This window comes from Magnusiomyces paraingens, assembly GCF_902498895.1.
Source record: "Magnusiomyces paraingens strain CBS 517.90 genome assembly, contig: contig4, whole genome shotgun sequence".
Taxonomy (NCBI): Eukaryota; Fungi; Ascomycota; class Dipodascomycetes; order Dipodascales; family Dipodascaceae; genus Magnusiomyces; species Magnusiomyces paraingens.
Genome location: NW_022474070.1, coordinates 1,619,301 through 1,638,095, shown reverse-complemented (window position 1 = coordinate 1,638,095; position 18,795 = coordinate 1,619,301). Strand labels below are relative to the sequence as shown.

The window sequence follows — 18,795 nt, the reverse complement described above, 5'->3', positions numbered from 1 at the left end:
TTACATCTTAAGCTTGTCAAGAAAAAGGCAATACGTCTTTGCAGTTGGATGTCAACTTCAAAAAAAACAAATAAAAATGTTCAATATACCCCATTGTGAGGGCTTACTAGAAACTAATAATGACATCATCTCTCGCACTAAAATATGGCTATTTTTATTTAGAAAAAAAAAAGAGTTAGCACAGTTTCTAAATCTCAATAAAAAATAAACATACCACAAATGTAATTGGTTGAAAAAGCAGGGTGTTATTGAGGTCTTAATCTTCTGCTGTACAAAAAAAAATACAAGATACCAAATACACCTTCTTGTGATGGCGATTAATATGTTGTAGCAATTCGGCATAAGTAGACACTTCCAACTAAGTATGAGGACTTTGGTGGTATATAGCATGTACAGCAGCACAAAATATCGAATAGACCTTCTTGTAATGGCTGTAACAAAACCAAGTTACTTCAATCGAATATGCCGAAATTTGACAATAGTGATATCACTGTTTCGATTCCACTCTCATTGATTCAAAAATCAATTCAAATTGTCAATAAAAAAAAAACTATCATTAAACCCAAGTCGCTGCAATTTAAAATCTTTGCCATAGTCGGTCATGATGCTTGCATCAAGAATCTATCAATAATCAATGTATTAGATCAAACCCCACTCGAAAATTAAAGGTATAACATACCTGAGATCATAAGCACATTGTTGAAGTCTTGAAAAAGACATTGAATTTAAAGCTTTATCAATAGTAGTTGCTAGCTATAAGATACCAAGCACACCTTCGTATAGTAGCTGCTGCAAAGCCGAAGCAACTGCAATTAATAAATTTTCATGAAATGCTCTTTTGAGATAGTCTTAAGTCATGGTGGAAATAGTAGTTAATTAGTTTAAGTTGTAAAGAATCGCAACATTTAGTAGTTTAGTAAAAAAAAAAAAAAAGTTACGATCAGAGAGTGTTAATTTTTAAATTGTGGGGTTATTATTATTTTAGGGTTAGGGTTGATAAATGACATAATCATAACTAATCTTAACCATTCAATTTTTTATTGTTGTTCAGAGCTCACCCATCGATAACTTTTTTTCGCGTTACCAATGGATCCGCCACCAACACAACCGTCTAGCGCCGGATCCGCCACGGCTCCGTCGTCTTCTCCATCATCGACGACTCCCTCTGTTGATCCCTCATTAGTAATAACTCATGCAATACTACCTATTGGTGCCAAAGTCTTTGTTGACAAAGATGGCGAAAAACGGCAAGCTGAAATTCTGGCGCGTCAACCTAAACGTTCCGGCATGCTGACCTTTTATGTCCACTACGTCGAGTTCAACAAGCGTCTTGATGAGTGGGTCCCCGAGTCCAGGATTGATTTAAACATGGCAGTTTTATGGCCTAAACAAGGTAAAAAGGCAATAGGGTCTCATGGGTCTCCAGCGGCCTCTGGCCCGCAAAAAAAAACTAATTCCAGACACAATAACAATAATAATAACGAAACCATTGATTTGGACGATGCAGTCAATGCACTTAATGGTAATCCTGCTGGCGGGGTGCCTTATGACCGTGGACAGGAGATTGAGAAGCTGCGGACGTCTGGGTCCATGACTCAAAACGCACTCGAAGTTTCTCGTGTCAAGAATATTTCACGTATTATTATGGGAGAGCACGAAGTGGAACCTTGGTACTTTTCACCTTACCCAGTTGAACTTACAGAGGTTGATATTATTTACATTTGCGAGTTTACCTTGTCATATTTTGCTTCTCGTAAACAGTTTGAGCGGTTTCGTTCGAAAACCATGCTTAGACACCCGCCGGGAAATGAAATTTACCGAGATGAAAGAGTCTCCTTTTTCGAAATCGATGGCCGCAAGCAGCGTACTTGGTGCCGCAATTTGTGTCTTCTTTCCAAGCTTTTCCTTGACCACAAAACCTTGTACTACGACGTTGATCCGTTTCTTTTCTACTGCATGACTCGCCGCGACGACATGGGCCATCATCTTGTGGGGTATTTTTCAAAAGAAAAGGAGTCTGCTGAAGGATACAATGTAGCGTGTATTTTGACTCTTCCACAGTACCAGCGTCATGGTTATGGCCGCATTCTTATTGATTTCTCATATGCCCTTTCGAAACGCGAATCTAAATTCGGGTCGCCAGAAAAGCCTCTTTCAGATTTAGGTCTTTTGTCATACAGAGCCTACTGGGCGGATACCGTTATTGAGCTGCTAGTGGAAAATAGTAAGGCTGGCAAAACGGAAACTACAATTGAAGACATTGCTTCGATCACCGCCATGACTACAACTGATATCCTACACACACTTGGAGCACTCAACATGCTCAAGTATTACAAAGGGCAGCATATTATATGTTTGACCGATGCACTTGTGGACAAGTATGAGCGAGAAAAGGCCAAGAAGAGGCACCGAATAGATTCTTCGTTACTCAAGTGGAAACCTCCAGTATTTTCTGCATCGCAATTACGGTTTGGATGGTAAATAGTTATTTAGGTTATTTAATCAAAAGGAATCATTGCAGATCTGAAATGATCTTCCTTCTTTTCCATAGCACTAGCAGCAATGGCGCTCGGCACCTTAATGCCACAGCAGTCGGCCCAATGGTTGTGGACGTGTGGGGCATCTTCAGCACCTGTAGCTGAGGGTGGCGACACGCCATCTGGGGCTTTGATAATGGACCCAAACATGTAGTGCTGCATAATTGGCAGCTTACCCAAAACTTCAGCCTTGTACATTTTCAGCATGCCTTCGTTGACTTTGCTCCATTTCTTGACACCAGAGATATCATCAAGCATAGGGGAGTGCCAGCGTAGAGACGCCACTGTTTTGACTGAGTTGATAAAATGGATCGCATCGAAGTACATGTACTTAGAAGCATACATGTCAACAAGATCGCGATCGTGGATGGAGGACGGCCGCAGGTGCTTGTGGGTGGCAAGTTGTGCGGATCCAAAAAGAAAGGGCAAAAAGTGGTAGTCGTCGAGACCCCACACTCCGTGGGACCCTGCTGGTTCTAGCCAGTAGCCGGTTTGTATACGGCGCATGACCGCCACGTACCGCACAAACACGCGCAAAACGAGAGATGTAGGGAGATCGCCCGTCATTTCAATGACGTTAAGTTGTTTGAGACACAGTAGAAATGATATGAAGTTGAGCTCGTGGCCACTTCCATAGTCGATTCGAGTGCGGTTCCCCCAGGATTCGCATAAGTAAGCAGAAATTTCTGGAATTTTATCTGCAGGAATGTTTGGAATATGCTTTTCAAGAAGAGCCGGAGCTTGGCTCTTGAAATCATCGTAAAAGTCGCGAAATTCGGGCTTTCCAAAGCGTGAAGACACTGCATCTGCTGGAGGGTGCTTATTGACGAGATCCTCGACAATGTCCAGCAGGCCGAGAAGAGCGTCTATCACAGGAGACAATTCAAGAACGGTATCATTAGGTTTGCCTGTAGCGGCAGTATTTAGTTCTGAAATAAAGCCAAAGATGAGTTCATGAGTTGAAGATTCTTGAAATATCTCAAGATCCTTCGCTGTTAGGATTCTGCGGATTGGCAGTTGTTGATGTTGATGTGGTGGCGAATCGGTCATTTTTTTTTAGGGTGGTAAAGAAGAAGAGGGAAAAGGGTCATAAAAAATAAAAAAAAATTATTTTATTCTTTAAACAACGAAAACCTTTTTTTTTTTTTTTTTTAAACAAAACCACCCAAAATGGCGGAAGTACGACTAACAGATCATTTGCATCTGCGCGATAGCTTTCAAAGCAAAGTAAGTGTTGGAAAGCTTTGGGAGCTTGTTGAGCTTTTGACTAACGAAACCAGACCAAAGAAGACATTGTGGAAAACCTGGTCAAGTTCTCCCAGAATGTTATTTGCCCCATTTGTCAGGATGTCATGTTTACGCCCTGCATCACCTCTTGCGGCCATGACTTTTGCTATTCAGTGAGTTTGGAAATGATTCCATCAATTTGGATTTTTTTGTTAACAGATGATTAGTGTCTTAATGAATGGTTCCAGAGAAATCCTGAAGAAACAAAATGTCCGACCTGCCGAGAACCGGTAACTCAAAGACCCTCCATCAGCCATAATGTAAGTTTCAATATTTCTCCATCTGTCTTTGTTCTAACAGCTTCTAGATGCGCTCGCTTGTATCGATTCTTGTAGAAGTCTCGTCCTCGCCTACTGTGCAAGAAATGAAGACTAAGGCCGACGCGGAATATGCTGAGGTGATGCGCGACCACAGCAATCTCTTCCCAGAGCTTTTCAATGATGCCCCGCGGCTGGCAGCGCTGTTCGACGCAGACGATAGAGTTTCGCGATGCCCTTACTGCACTTGGGAGCTTGAGCCCGAGAGTTTGGTCTCGCATACCTGCAGTCATTGCCGACGCAGAATTTCATGGAGAGACGTACAGGAGGGAGGCCAGCTTCGCAGGCTTTGGTCTACTGACGAAGAAAATGATGATGATAATGACGATGATAATGACGACGAAGATGACGAGGATGAGGAATATGATAGTCTTCGCCAAGGTCTCAGGAATTTTGAGAACTTTGGCCCAAGAAATTATTACCCCAGTGAGGATGGTGAAGAATTAGATGTATTCATTGTCCCAGACGACTATTTTTCTGAAGGTGAAGGTGCGTCAGAGGATAACGATAACGATGGTAATTCTAGTGACGAATGGAACAGAACTTATCAACGATACAGGCAGGTCTTTGCAGATAGAATTTCTGGGTTAAGGGGCGATGATGATGAGGAGGATATAGACGAGGAGGAGGATTTGGATGAAGATCTTGGACGGGACTATAGCGATGCATCTGAGTATCCTTCGGACAATGAGTATATATCACCAGAAGAAGGTCCGGGTGGAGTTTCTGATGATGGAGATGACGACGATGTTTTGGTGGTACGAGCGACTCGCCGACACACTGTCCCTCTTTTATCTGACGAAGAAGATGAAGATAATAATGACGACGATGACGATGGTAACGACGATAACGATGACAACGACAATGACAATGACAATGATAATGACAATGACAATGAAGATGAGGAATCAGAGGATGACTCCGTTGAGGAACAACGAAGGCCAAACGAATCTCGCCGAGAATTAACTACGCAAATGTTTAGAGACAGATTGTCTACGCCTACAGTCCCGGAAACCCCTCCACCTCCTTACTCGTCTCCCGCACCTGTTTCTGCGGCAGCCGCAGCTTCTGCAGCTTCTGTGGCCCGATATGCAGCATTGCAGCGGCAGGCAGAACGTGGGAGGCGTGTCTCACGTACCGGAACAACGTCGAGTCTAACCACAGGCTTACAAAATCAACCGCAACAGCAACAGCAACAGCACCAGCACCAGCACCAGCACCAGCATCAGCATCAGCAACCGACATCTGTGGCATCACAAGCTTCAATGGCAACGCCAAACTCAACAACAAACTACCCACCTACTTACTCTGCAGCGGTGACACAAGCCCTTGCAAGTGGGTATTCCGGAGGACACGGCCCGATTCCTCGGCCTGTGCTGACGGCTCCAATTCGATGGCAAAATAATCGGTTGCCTTATCCTGAGTATGACAACGTACCGTCAAGAAGAGAAATGCATCATCAATCTCAACGCCAACCTGCACAGAATCAGAATCAGCATCAGCATCATTCTTTGCAGCAACAGCATTCTCACCGGTCAACGCGACAGTCTCAGTCTCAGTCTCAGTCTCAGTCCCATCAACTGTCACATGGTCTTGCTCGACGGCCTGGCGGGCCCAGTAGTGGGCAAATGATTATGGCTACAAATCCACCAGCACCTTCGGCAGGCATGACGTTTGGAGCATCTTCAGCACTTATCCCGCTTGGCCATCCGCTATCAACGCCATCAGTGACTCTGCCGCTGACTAGAGCGGCTGCATCAAACTCGGGGCAGTTACTCATGTCTGTAGCTCAGGAACAGCCGCGAGTTCAGGGACCACCGGTTCCTCCGCGAATCCCGCTTGACCACCCTGAACCAACACAGCCGCAACAATTACAACCTCAACCTCAACCTCAACCTCAGTCGGTACCACAACCTGCACAACAAAGTTCAGTAGCAAGACAAATTTTGCGGCAGCGTCAGCAGCAGCAAGAACAGCAACAGCACCAAGCAGCTGTTTCTGCTTCTGCGTCTGCGTCTGCGTCTGCATCTGCCCGAACTCAAATGCGTCATGATCGGGCCTCTACAGGTTCTCGTCGTCAAGCCCGAGATACGCGTCGACGGCGGATCGTAATGGACGAGGACGAGGAAGAAGAGAGCCGAGGTGGAGATAGTATTAATGCCAGTATGTCGGGAGGGGCAGCTGTACCATCACCACCACGGCACGAGGTTAACACATTTTCGTTTCGCGACGTACCTGTGGCATTAACTTATGATGTGCACGGGTACCTTGGCGGAACCTCGAGGGGAGGAATGGCAGATGCACCATCGTCATCAGCATCGTCGTCGTCGAGACCGTCGATATCGACTTCAGGGGAATCCAGCAGTAGCAGTCAAGGATTCGGGTTTGGTGTCACTGGTCGGCGCGGAGATAACGAACCGGATAGTGATGAAGAGCGGGATAGCAGGACTGGCTATGGCGATGGCGGTGGCAATGAGGATAGTGAAGAAGAAACAGAGCGAGCATATGCACGGCGAGATCGCGGTCGGCGGCATAAGTTCTTTTCATCCCGGTTACGAGGTAGATAGTAAATAGGTTGATTTTGGTCAAGTGTACTTGTTTATTTGGTTATTAGGCATATATATTTAATAATATTATATTAAAATATGGGGAAGGGAAATAAAGACACACATATTTTCTTGTGGTTTTACAATTTGGGGGTGCCTGACTCAGCAGACTCATAGATGATTGTATTTGTAACGGAACCAACCTTGGAAAGAGAAACGGTCACTTCGTCACCGTGCTTGAGCCAGAGACGAGGGGTGCGGCCAGCACCAACGCCAGAGGGTGTTCCTGTGAAGATAAGGTCGCCAGGCATGAGAGTAGAGCCCTGGGATAAGAATGATACAGCTTGTGCGACGGAGAAGATCATATCGCCAGTAGATCCATCTTGGACGGTAGTACCGTTGACAGTGGTGGAAACATGGAGCGCTTGTGGGTCGCCAACAATGTCTGCAGCCACAATGGCAGGCCCAATGGGGGCCCAACCGTCATACATCTTACCGAGAGACCATTGGCCGCCACCACGGGCAGACTGCCAAGTGCGTTGAGAGTAATCGTTTCCAACAGTATATCCAAGAACATAATCAAGGGCCTTTTCAACAGGAACATCACGCACAGGCTTAGGTCCAATTACAATGACGAGCTCGACCTCGTAATCAACTTCTGCTGGGGCACCTTCTTCACGCTCGGAGTACTTATCGCGTCGTTGGGCAATGCGGGGAACAATGAGGGGGTCAGTAGGGCCTGCAAGTGTGGTTGTAGGTTTGAAAAAAAGAACTGGGAACTCTGGGAATGGGAGAGAAAGTTCATTTGCATGCTGGCGGTAGTTTAGTCCAAGACAACGGAGGGTTCCGACGTCTGATGGCGCGATCGGGCTCAAGAGCTTAAGGATTTGTGCGCGGGTCGAGGTGACGCAGAGCGGGGTAGTGAAAGGATTACCCTTAACGAGAAAGGCTTCGGTAGCAGCAGAGGCAGAAGAAGCAGAAGATGGGATAATGGCGTCGCCGTAGTGGATAAGGCCATCAGAGCCAATAAAGCGAATAAGGTTTTGGAAGCGTTTGAGAGAAGACATTTGGAAGGTTGTATTATAATATAAATAAATTAAGTGTTTGAATGGTGGGGACCTGAGATCTTATTTTTTTGATTTTTTTAGGGGTGGCTCTGAAATTTTAGTTATGGAGTTTATTTTTATTTTATTTCCATAATAATATTAATATTAATATTAATAAAATAAAATAAAATAAATAAAAAACGGTTTGTCGGATCTTCGGAGTCCGAAATTTGTTTGGTGCCGAAGCTCCGGCCGGAACCGTTGAAGACCCCCTAAAACCGACTATTAAAAAAAACCCTTAATAATTCTCTATTTAGTAGTAATAATAATACATATATCCATAATAATAATAATAAACAATAATAGTCATAAACTTCTCTTTACAAATTTGGTAATAGTCATCACCTGAGTCCTCGGAATATCCATCAGATGTTGTAATCACGCGCTAGGAACATATCCCGCATAAGTCCCATGTTCCGAAGCATGGGCATACCCAGCAAGATGGCTATAACTAGGTAAATGGCCATAAACACCGGGAAGTGTGCTATAACTAGTAGGAGGTGGTGGTGTGACAGTTGAATACGTTGGTGCAGAGTACCCATATGGTGGTTGTGACTGTGGTAATTGTGCGGTACTATCGTACCCAGGAACCGGCGACACACTAGCCGAGCCCATGGGAGGAGACGACGATGGCGGAGTGACCGGGCCAGCGGCCGCTACTGCTGTGTTGATGTGTGTTACCGAGCCAAAAGCCGGAGACGAGGTAACTGGCATGACCATGGGAGCAGTCATGTCACGGTGCTGTTGATTGTTTGTTGCGTAATGTTGGAAGTATCTTTTTGCAGAAAGTGGGTGGATTGTTGCATCATGTGTGAATCCAATAGATTCTTGTGAAGAGCTATTAAAAGAAGATGATGTTGAGGATGATGAAGAAGAAGATGTTGATGAGCTAGGAGCCGCCTGGGCTACATCGCTCATGAGAGCCGAGTAGAAGGTCTCCGGATGTGCCGGAACGCTTTGAAACGGAAGAGATTCAGCTCGAGTACCGACAACGGTAGCTGAGGTTGGGAATTGCAAAGTCAAACTGCGTTGACTCCATGTTTTTTCCTTTGTTTCTTCTTGGATCCGTTGGGCTTCTTCCTGCGTCATTTTTTTCTTCTTGTAGCCTGGACGTGGGAGGGATTTGTGGAGCTCATTGATGAGAATCTCGAGCTCTTCAGGAAGCCGTTTTGCTGAACGGTAACGGCCGTGCGAGTCTTTAAAAAAGACCCGATCGCCAACGACCTTGTTATCTGGGTTCTGAGCCCGCTTGCGCCAAGTTGCAAACTCATTCATTTTATTGTGATAGTGGGATCGGATAAGCGGGACACTAGCGTCTACAGGTCGGTGGTTGGCCTCCTGCCATTGGCGCCAGCGTGCAGCTGCAAGCTCTAGACATTCTTTAGAGAACTGGTTACTGTTTCGGCGAGGATAGAGACGGACGGCGTCGACAAGACATTGGATTGCATAGGTACACTCGGGATCACGAACGGATATGTAGCGAGCGCGAGGTTTTGCAGGGGTTTGATATTCCATAGTTTTAATGGGGAAAGTTTTATAAAATAAAAGTTGAATATCAGAAGAGAAAGGAATTTGAGGGCAAGTCAGAAAAGATTTATATGAAAAAGAAAAGAAGATGGGAAAGAGAAGGTATTAAAGGATATTTAGGATAGAATAGTCAAAATATTGAAAAGAGCGGGAATTAAAAATCCAAAGGAAATAGAAGGATATTTATGTCTCTTGAGAATTGACTTTTTTTTTTTCTTTAAGCCTAAAGCAGAAAAAGGTTGCGGCGGATCAAAAAAAAAAAAAAAAGCTCTTTCGACCAGCGTTGAAAACTAGGACCGAGGCCTGCCCGGTAGAAAAGTGTTTTTTAGGAGCTGCGCCCCGGCTGTAGGAAACTTTTTTTTTTTTTCTTCTTGTGATTTAAACGCTCAGGGCAAGTTCATTTCATTCAATATTACAACCAGTTGCAGTCATAGTATATATAACCAACAATAGTAGTAGTAACAGTAGCAGTAGTAGTAACAAACTAGCAGCAGAACCACCTGTATATAGTAGAAACAAAGCGGTAGTTCAAGCAGTAGTAGTACTGTAGATACAACAGACTCAACTAGGAAACTCCGTGCCCAGCACAGACACCCAAAATGGTAACTGCGGCGCACTCTAATGAAAAGGTACCGCCGGGACAAACCTTTGATGGTACAAAAGTCGAGGTTGTTTGCTATGTACTTGTCAAAATACTCGACAACGAAGATGGGTGGATGCTTTTGAAATTCAAATTGAAAATCCACGCAAAAAAAAAAAAAAAAAAAAAAAAAAAAAAGGGCTCCGGAGAATAGAGTGTATCCGAAAGTCAATCAATCTATGAATTATATACAAACGAAGTAATCAAGTAAGCTTACCATGTTCAAACTAGTCTATCCAAACTCTAGATTTAAACAATGGGAATATTCCGAGGCCGTTACAGAAGACCTTCTTCTTCTCGAGCCACTTAAATCATTCTATTAAACAAAGAAAGATCAACTGACCGATTGAAGGACTTAGTAATCTAGTGATCTGCAGAAACCATTTTCTAACCGTTGGGTGGAATTCACAAGAAACAAAACAAAAAAAAAAAGTTTGAGGCATAAAAACCTTTCATTCATTTCCTATCAAACTAACAACAACCACAACAATAACGCATCCTTCTATCTTCTGATGGTTCATAGAACAAAAAAGCCGTTGGACGCCAATGACGAATTAAGAAAATGGCCCACCTCGGCTGATGGAAACAAACAAACAAAAAAAAAAGGGCAAGCTGTGCCGAGAAAAAAGACAATCAAACTTTAAGCGGACACCAAAAAAAAAATGATTACCAAGAATGAAAGATGGAAAAATAAAAAAATAAAAAAATGAAAAAATGAAAAAAGACCCCACTTGGTCACATGAAAAGAAATGGATAATTATGAATCAATGAAATGAAGAAGGGGTTTTTTTTTAAAAAAAAGTCTAATAATGTAATCAATCAATCATAGAAAAGTCGGGAGGTGGTCAGTCAATCAAAAAAAAAAAAAATTATAAAGGATCAATAAATGTAGAAAAGCACAGTTCGAATGAAACTTGTTTTAAAAATATTTGAATCTTCCATTCGTTTAATAAAGCTTGTAATATACATTTTTAATTAATTGTGTACACTAAAAACGGTTTGTATATTTCTATTCAAGGGTTATAAAAGTGTATAGAATATCATCGCTATCGTTTTTTTTTTTTGGGCATACTTTATAACTCTCTTTTTTTATAAAAACCTTTTAACTTAAATTCAACTTTTTACATCTCCAACAGTTTATAACTAAGCTCTAAAAAAAGGCTTATGTTAATTTGATGGTTAAATAACATCAGCATCTACGCCTTCCTTTTTTTTCATTATATTTTCGTCTTTACAATAAACTTTTAATTTGGCTTTAACATTGCATCTCTAACAGCCTAAAAATATGCCCTGGGTTTAACATACAAGTAACTTGATGTTATAAACCAAATCTTTGTATTAAATACAAACCTTAAAATAGTGAAAATGCTAATGTTAAAAACTTCTATAATTATTAAATGACGTCAAATTAACCAATTAGTAAGAAAACCTAACCCAAGTCCCGCTTAGCTCAGTCGGTAGAGCGTTCGGCTTTTACAAGTAATCAACGGTTCCAAGTAAACCGAAATGTCAAGGGTTCGAGCCCCTTAGTGGGAGATTTCCTTTTTTTTTTAAATTACTCATTTCTAATATTTTTTTTTTTGTAACAAAAATTAAAAAACCTCATGATAGCTATTTTAAACTCATATATAAAAGAGCCGACGGAACCCAACAAACCCCGTTTTTTCCCCAAAACCGCCATCCACAGACAAAAAAAAAATAATAAAAAAATTTAAATATTTAGAAAAAAGTTTAGAAAAAAGCCTTCCCTAAAACATTCTTACATCACATTTTTCAACACACAACCAACCAATGATCAGACTTCCAATTGGGTGCCGCAGAGCCCCGCTAGGAGTGCTCCGCCGCCCGTTTCAGTTCCGTACTGTCAAAACCTCTAACGTCGACTGGAAGCCTGTCAAACAAAAGGCTCAAGATACAAGCTCCTGGTTTTCCAAAAGCATGTTTGGACTATTGGTCCTCATGCCCATTGTTTCCTTCGGTCTTGGAACATGGCAAGTCAAACGTTTACGCTGGAAAACTGATCTCATCTCTCAGGCTGAAGACCGCCTGACTCTCCCTCCCCTGCCGCTTCCTGGAAACATTAACGCTGATATTGCTTCTTCTGACGAATTTGACTACCGCCGCGTTTTGGTTCAGGGAACCTTCCGCCATGACCAGGAAATGTACGTCGGTCCCCGCATGCGTGACGAACAGGAAGGCTACTTTGTCTTAACCCCCCTCGAGCGCGGTGAGGGCAAAAGTACTCTGCTCATTAAGCGCGGCTGGATTGCCAAACGTTTCCTCGATAGGTCAACCAGACCCATGTCTCTTCCTGAGGGCCCCGTCGAGGTTGAGTGTTTGCTCCGCAAGTCACCTGAAAAGGGCATGTTCACTCCGGCCCCACCGCCACCAGATTCTCCCCATTACGCGTACCTTGATGTCGAAGATATGGCAAATAAAACAGGCGCTCAACCTATTCTTTTTGAAGAACTTCTTGATCCCTCGCTCCCAGCACGTGCTGCCATCCAACACGATGTCCAGCAACTTAATGCTGATGGCAACATATCTGTAGAACAAATGGCCCGCTACGGCGTCCCCATTGGCGTCACAGGCAAAGTTGAGCTCAGAAACACTCATTTCCAGTATATTCTTACTTGGTACGGTCTTTCTGTCTTTACAACATTCATGTTGATTTCTCTTATCAAGCAAAAGAGGGCCACCAGTGCAAATGCTGTCACACGTAAGGTCCAGCATGCTCGCAGCGTCCTTTAAAAAAAAAAAAAAAAAAAAAAAAAAAACTACATATTCTTTGTAAATAACCCTAATCTTTCGAAATATAAACCACGGAAAATGACTTGAGCCAGCTTTCAACATGGGCCTTGATGCCAACAAGCTCATATCCAGGTGGAGGATACAGCTCAAATGGCCCACCGCCCTGAGAGTTTCCATAGATCGGACTGCGTCGGATATTGGTAATGATTTGCACCGCGTCAAGCCATGCTCCGGCACGAATGAAAAAGCCCACGAGATATTCACCTTCTTGGAACAAAAACTGGTTTGCTCCGCCTCCAGTTCCACCAACGCGAGGCCGCTGAGGACCATTGGCAGGGTCGCCATTATCATTGCAAGGAATAAACTCAATTGCATCAATCCAAGCACCGCAGCGCACATTAACACCGCGAATGTCGGGCGGGAAAATAGCGGTTTGTAACTGACCACTGGCACTACCAATGGGCAGCGACCGGAACCCAGTAACCACTCCGCGGTTGCGGAAAAAAGTGTCGTGGATCTGATCACTACGAGCAAGCTCTCGGAAATCCTGCACAGTCTCTTGTGACTCTCCAAGACCAAGCACGTTAATGGTGAGCTTTTTATTAGGATCACGGGCCCCGAGGTCTTGAACTTGGCCCAGCAGGTCATCTTCAAACAAAAACGTTTCCTGCTGAGGACTCAAAAATTTAAGCCAACCTTGAAGTTTGTCATCAACGTAAATTTCCACAAGGTAAATACCCGTCATGGTGCGCACCAAAACGCCATTCTCCAATGGGAAAAATCCAATCTTAGAGCCCTCCACCCGGTTCTCAAAGGGTGATCTAAACGCCGGATGGAATCTAAACCGAAGCAAATCTAAAGGATGCCACACACTCTCATCCTTGGCACGAATAGGTCGCTTACCATTAGTCTTTGGACCAGATGCATATCCTTCGCGTGACATAAATGATCGATTAATGTACCAGTCGCGCAACATAATTCCATAAGGCTGGTGTGGACATCCAAGCAAGTGCCCAATTTCGTGCAGCCACGCACCAAACCCGACATTGTAAACTTCCCACGCAGTGCCTTCACCACTACAATCTTTAGCAATTTGGTTTGTGTCCACGCGTGTTTCATCCAAATAGCACGGGGTGATTTGCTCAATGCTCGTTGGGAATGACCACAATGCATGCGACCCAAAAATTCCCAAGCGGATGTGGCCTGAACTACCACCCAAAGCCGCATGCCCCACAATAAGCTTTCGCTGCACGTCCCAATGGCCATCCAAAATGATGGCAGCAACCATCACATTTTCGCCCTTGTCAGCAAACAAGTCATTCCCAGAGTTGCGGATAGCATCCAATGCAATTCCAAAAAGCGCTCCCCTGTCTGTACCTTGGGAATTCTGCTGGGCACGATTCGGGTCGCGAATCTCATCAACTGTCAAGTTACTTTGAATGACATGCACTTTGGTTGTTGATCGCAGACTTCGGTCTCGGTCAGAAAGTGTGTCTTTATCGTACTCTTCGTGAGGTCTAAATGTACGATGACCAAACCCAGCTCGGCGCATTTGCTCACCAGTATACGCAGCCATCATATAACTAGCCAGACGGACCTTTTTGATAGCCAGGTCAAGCCCATTACCTCCTTCTTGCTCTTTTTTATAAGTGGGTGAGTCAAAAAGAAAGGGGCTGTCTTTAGCCACAATCAAGGCATAATGCAAGGGAGGGTTTTGCAAAAGAGGCACGTAGTTTAGAGTCAGCTGCGAACTAGGCGACTGTTCATCATCATCACCATTGCTCCAAACGATGCGAAGATTATTGACGCCTGGATTTAAATGCACAAACGCCTTAAAATATCCATCTGTTACTTGAAACCGCTGTGAAGGAAACGAGTTGACGTGATGGTAAACAACAACCGATGAATTAGCACCACCCTGCTGGGGACCGGCAGTACCATCGAGGATGACTAGACGTGCATGAACAATGTCGTTATTATTGACATTGAAGACTCGAGGAGCAAACGATGACGACGATGACGTAGAAGATAATGAGTCTTGATTTGAGTATCCCGAAGGCGGAGAGGTAGGATTACTACCGCTTTGGTGATGAAATTTATCAAACATCATTGAAGCTTCAATAGTGATATTAGTAAAAAAAAAAAAAAAAAAAAAAAAAAAAGAGGTTTTAAATAGTTGAAGAGAAAATTAAGCTCGTGGCAGAAATGAGAGAATTTAAAAATAAGTCCGGTTGTCTTTAAATATTAAAAAAACCCACACGGGGCTCAGCAGAGATCTCCACAATAATTCAGTATGAAATCTACTGCAATACTAAGTACATCTGATTCTACGGCTGAACAGTAAATGACATTACATACTTGGTACATTTTACTTATGTAACATAATTTTTCAGTTACAACTTTTCTCTCAACCATACCCCCCCTAAAGAAGTCCAGGTGGCCTCTACAGGAAAAAACCCTCCAAAACCAAATCGCCAAATCGCCAACTCACCAATTGTTTTTTTTACCACCACCACAACAACAACTCTTTACCTCCTATCCTTATCTAAGGACCTCCTCCATTTACAATATCTTCCATCACAAGCGACGACATCCCACTCATTTAAACCCTCCTTTTTTTTTTTTTTTAGAATCGCCGCAATCCTATAATGTCCCAGTACGGCTACCCTCAAGACGGCCAGGACCAGCAACAGCTGCAGGACCAGCAACAACAGCAACCTGATGCACACGCTGCTGCTCACCACTCAAAGCGAAGGCAATATCCTACTCAGCAGTACAATTTTAACGCCCAGTCACCTGCTCCCAACTCTTATCTTGGTGCTCCTGGTTATGGTGGCGGCCCATCGCCCCAGGCTAATCCCGCTGCTCCCGGTGTTGCAGCAGCAGCAGCAGCAGGTTCCAACGCAGTTTTCACCCCAGCAATTGCCAACCAGCCAGGCTCCCAAGGCTCTTTTCCCAACACACAGGCCCCTGTAGATGCTCTTGCTAACCAGTTTGGTGGAATGGGTTTCAGTAATGGCGCTGCTCCCTTTGGTGCTGCTCCTCAAGCTGCTGCTTCCCCATATGGTGCTGCTAATCAAACTTATGGCCCCGGTGGCCCGGCTTACGGTGCCGGCTATGGCCCTCTAGGCGCCGGTAGCGGCGGTGGCATTGCTGATACTTCTAATATCTCTAGTTATGGTGCTTCTGCTGGTGCTCCTGTCGATCCCAATGCTGTGCCGAAACTTCCGCTTAACAAGCTTTACAATCTGGATCTCCTATCCTACCTTCCTCCCCCTATTTCGGATCTTTCTCTCCCCCCACCACCGATCATCCTCCCTCCCAATGCCCAATTAACTCAGAGCTCAGAGGCAAATGCTAACCATGAATACATGCGCTGCACTCTTAATGTGATTCCCAAAAATCGCTCTCTTCTCAAAAAGTCCAAGCTACCCCTTGCTCTTATCATTAGACCATACAATGCCCTCCTTAACTCCTCGGAGAATATCCCAGTCATTAGTGATACCGACATTTGCCGTTGCAGAGCGTGCCGTGCCTACATTAACCCTTTTGTCACTTTTGTCAACCAGGGCCACCGCTGGAAGTGCAATCTCTGTGGCATGACCAACGATGTTCCAGCAAAATTCACTTATGACACGGTAAACAATGTCAAGAGAGACTTGTGGGCCAGACCGGACCTTAATTATGGTGTGGTGGATTTCATCGCCCCTTCTGGATACATGGTTAGACCTCCCCAACCCCCAGTTTACGTATTTGTTCTCGATGTCAGCGCCCACTCTATCCAAAATGGTCTCTTGGCCACTGTCGCGCGTGTCATTAAGGAGAACCTCGACCGCCTTCCTAATAAGGACGATAGATGCAAGGTCGCCTTCATTGGTGTTGATTCTTCCTTGTACTTTTTTAATCTTGAAGCTGACCGCAACGAGGATGGTACTGTTGCTGAGGACTCGGATTACATCCCGTCCATGCTCGCTGTCTCTGATCTCGATGATCCATTTTTGCCTCTCCCCACCGGCCTTCTTGTTGATCTTACTGAGAATAGAAAGCAGATTGACGCTCTTCTTGACAAGCTTGGCGTTCTTTTCGTCAACAATGTCAATACCAACAATGCTCTTGGTTCAGCTCTCGACGTGGCTCACAAGCTCATTGCTCCAATTGGTGGTAAGATTATTTGCCTTTCCTCCAGTTTACCCAATGTTGGCCTTGGCAAGCTTGAAGCCCGCGAAGACCGAAAGAGTCTTGGAACTTCCAAGGAAAATGCTCTTTTGAAGACAGCCTCGTCCTTTTACAAGGATCGCGCCATTGAGTTCAACAGATCACAGGTCTCGGTCGACATGTTCCTCTTTTCTTCGCACTACCAAGACGTTGCATCATTATCCAATCTCCCTAGATTTACTGCTGGTCAGACTTACTTTTACCCCGGATGGAATGCCTCCAGACCCGAGGACGTTGTTAAGTTGGCTCATGAGCTTGGTGAGCATCTGTCTCAAGAGCTTGCTTACGAGGCTGTTCTCCGTGTTCGTGGTAACCGCAACGTGAGAATGAGTGGATTTTACGGCCACTTTTTCAACAGATCTTCTGATCTTTGCTCATTTCCCTCTTTCCCCCGTGACCAAAGCTACGTCATTGAGGTTGCCATTGAGGACAATATTGTCCAGCCTTGGATTTCCTTCCAAGCTGCTGTTCTTCACTCCACTTGCGAAAGTGAACGCCGCATCAGAGTCATCACAATTTCTGTCCCTACAAGTGACTTGCTTCCTGACATTTACGCTTCTGCTGACCAGCTCGCTATCACAGCTTACCTCACCCAAAAGGCTTGTGAAAAGGCATTGTCAACTGGCCTTACCGAGGCCCGTGAGCTTGTCTATAACCGTCTGCTTGAGATTCTCCAGACGTATAAGAAGGAGCTTATGACGACCAATGTTGGCGGCTCGGCACCCATTCAGTTTTGTGCTAATATGCGCATGCTTCCACTTTTGGTTAATGCCATCATTAAGCACGTTGCTTTCCGCCAATCTGCTCAAATTGCTTCAGACTTGAGATCTTCGGCCATTTGCTTGCTTGAGACCTTGCCAGTCCCATACCTGATTAAGTATCTTTATCCTGATCTCTACAGTCTTCATGACATGTCTGATGAGGCAGGACTTCCTAATGAGGAGACTGGGGAAATTGTTTTGCCTCAAAAGGTCAATCTGACTGGCGAGAGAATTGCCTCTCACGGTCTTTATCTTATCCACGATGGTCAAACCATGTTTTTGTGGATTGGCCGTGACGCTGTTCCCCAGCTTATTCTCGATGCCTTTGGCCTTGACAGCAAAGACAAGCTGCCCACAGGTAAGGCGGAGATTCCTGAGACGGACACGCCGCTTAATCTGCGTATCCGTGCCATCATTAGCAAAATTCGTGAGAAGAAGGACAACATCACGTGGCCATCGCTTTTCATTGTGCGCGAGGAGGGTGAGCCATCTCTTAGACATTGGGCTTCTACATTCTTTGTGGAGGATAAGACAGATCAGAGCTTAACATATTACCAGTTCTTGACTGGTTTGAGAGACAAGCTGAATGCGTAAATAGCGGTAAAATGGGAAGGGACTGTAAGTGTAAAAAGAAACAGAAAAAAAAATATAATAATAATAATAATAATCTAAAGTTGAATTTAATATTTTATTGAGCATAAAAAAAAAAAATAAAAAAACGACCACCCATAAACAGGATAAAATTTAAAACGTCAATTTTCGATTCACGACCCCTTTGGTACCAGTATTATTACTGGAATGTAACAAAAAGGGAGGCAATTTTGACAGCACTTATATGGTACCGATGTAAGTTATTAAGAGAAGGGTAAAACAAAAAGCCATTCCCGAAGGTCAAATATGCAAAAGATCCCGTTTTGTGTGTATAAATATTATTATTATATATATACATTTAAAAATCAGTATTAGCAGTAGTATTAACAGTAGTAATAGTAGCAGCAATAGTAACTTATTATGAACTATGGCGGTAACTTTTGGGAAAAAAAAAAAAAAAAAAAAAAGCACAAACGTCAGGCAAATGTTACAGTGAGTTACGTTATCGGGACTAGCG

General features: G+C 44.0%; 8 protein-coding genes across 8 annotated transcripts; 4 read left to right on the top strand and 4 right to left on the bottom strand.

Moving 5' to 3' along the window:
- Nucleotides 1-1,086: 1,086 nt before the first annotated feature.
- Nucleotides 1,087-2,481, top strand: SAPINGB_P005289 (uncharacterized protein; the record flags this gene model as incomplete). Its single annotated transcript, XM_032000003.1, has 1 exon — nt 1,087-2,481. One exon carries the CDS (start codon nt 1,087-1,089, stop codon nt 2,479-2,481), a length of 1,395 nt encoding a protein of 464 aa, XP_031855894.1.
- Nucleotides 2,482-2,498: 17 nt separating this feature from the next.
- On the bottom strand, nt 2,499-3,587 carry SAPINGB_P005288 (uncharacterized protein; the record flags this gene model as incomplete). The annotated part of the gene is made up of 1 exon (XM_032000002.1): nt 2,499-3,587. One exon carries the CDS (start codon nt 3,585-3,587, stop codon nt 2,499-2,501), a length of 1,089 nt encoding a protein of 362 aa, XP_031855893.1.
- A 120-nt stretch (nt 3,588-3,707) lies between these two features.
- On the top strand, nt 3,708-6,708 carry SAPINGB_P005287 (uncharacterized protein; the record flags this gene model as incomplete). The annotated part of the gene is made up of 4 exons (XM_032000001.1): nt 3,708-3,764; nt 3,818-3,937; nt 3,992-4,084; nt 4,132-6,708. The coding sequence occupies 4 exons, from the start codon at nt 3,708-3,710 to the stop codon at nt 6,706-6,708; spliced, it is 2,847 nt and encodes a 948-aa protein (XP_031855892.1).
- A 119-nt stretch (nt 6,709-6,827) lies between these two features.
- On the bottom strand, nt 6,828-7,754 carry SAPINGB_P005286 (uncharacterized protein; the record flags this gene model as incomplete). The annotated part of the gene is made up of 1 exon (XM_032000000.1): nt 6,828-7,754. One exon carries the CDS (start codon nt 7,752-7,754, stop codon nt 6,828-6,830), a length of 927 nt encoding a protein of 308 aa, XP_031855891.1.
- Nucleotides 7,755-8,171: 417 nt separating this feature from the next.
- Nucleotides 8,172-9,308, bottom strand: SAPINGB_P005285 (uncharacterized protein; the record flags this gene model as incomplete). Its single annotated transcript, XM_031999999.1, has 1 exon — nt 8,172-9,308. The coding sequence occupies one exon, from the start codon at nt 9,306-9,308 to the stop codon at nt 8,172-8,174; it is 1,137 nt and encodes a 378-aa protein (XP_031855890.1).
- A 2,443-nt stretch (nt 9,309-11,751) lies between these two features.
- Nucleotides 11,752-12,711, top strand: SAPINGB_P005284 (uncharacterized protein; the record flags this gene model as incomplete). The annotated part of the gene is made up of 1 exon (XM_031999998.1): nt 11,752-12,711. The coding sequence occupies one exon, from the start codon at nt 11,752-11,754 to the stop codon at nt 12,709-12,711; it is 960 nt and encodes a 319-aa protein (XP_031855889.1).
- A 49-nt stretch (nt 12,712-12,760) lies between these two features.
- On the bottom strand, nt 12,761-14,821 carry SAPINGB_P005283 (uncharacterized protein; the record flags this gene model as incomplete). Its single annotated transcript, XM_031999997.1, has 1 exon — nt 12,761-14,821. The coding sequence occupies one exon, from the start codon at nt 14,819-14,821 to the stop codon at nt 12,761-12,763; it is 2,061 nt and encodes a 686-aa protein (XP_031855888.1).
- Nucleotides 14,822-15,359: 538 nt separating this feature from the next.
- Nucleotides 15,360-18,281, top strand: SAPINGB_P005282 (uncharacterized protein; the record flags this gene model as incomplete). The annotated part of the gene is made up of 1 exon (XM_031999996.1): nt 15,360-18,281. One exon carries the CDS (start codon nt 15,360-15,362, stop codon nt 18,279-18,281), a length of 2,922 nt encoding a protein of 973 aa, XP_031855887.1.
- Between the last annotated feature and the right edge of the window lie 514 nt (nt 18,282-18,795).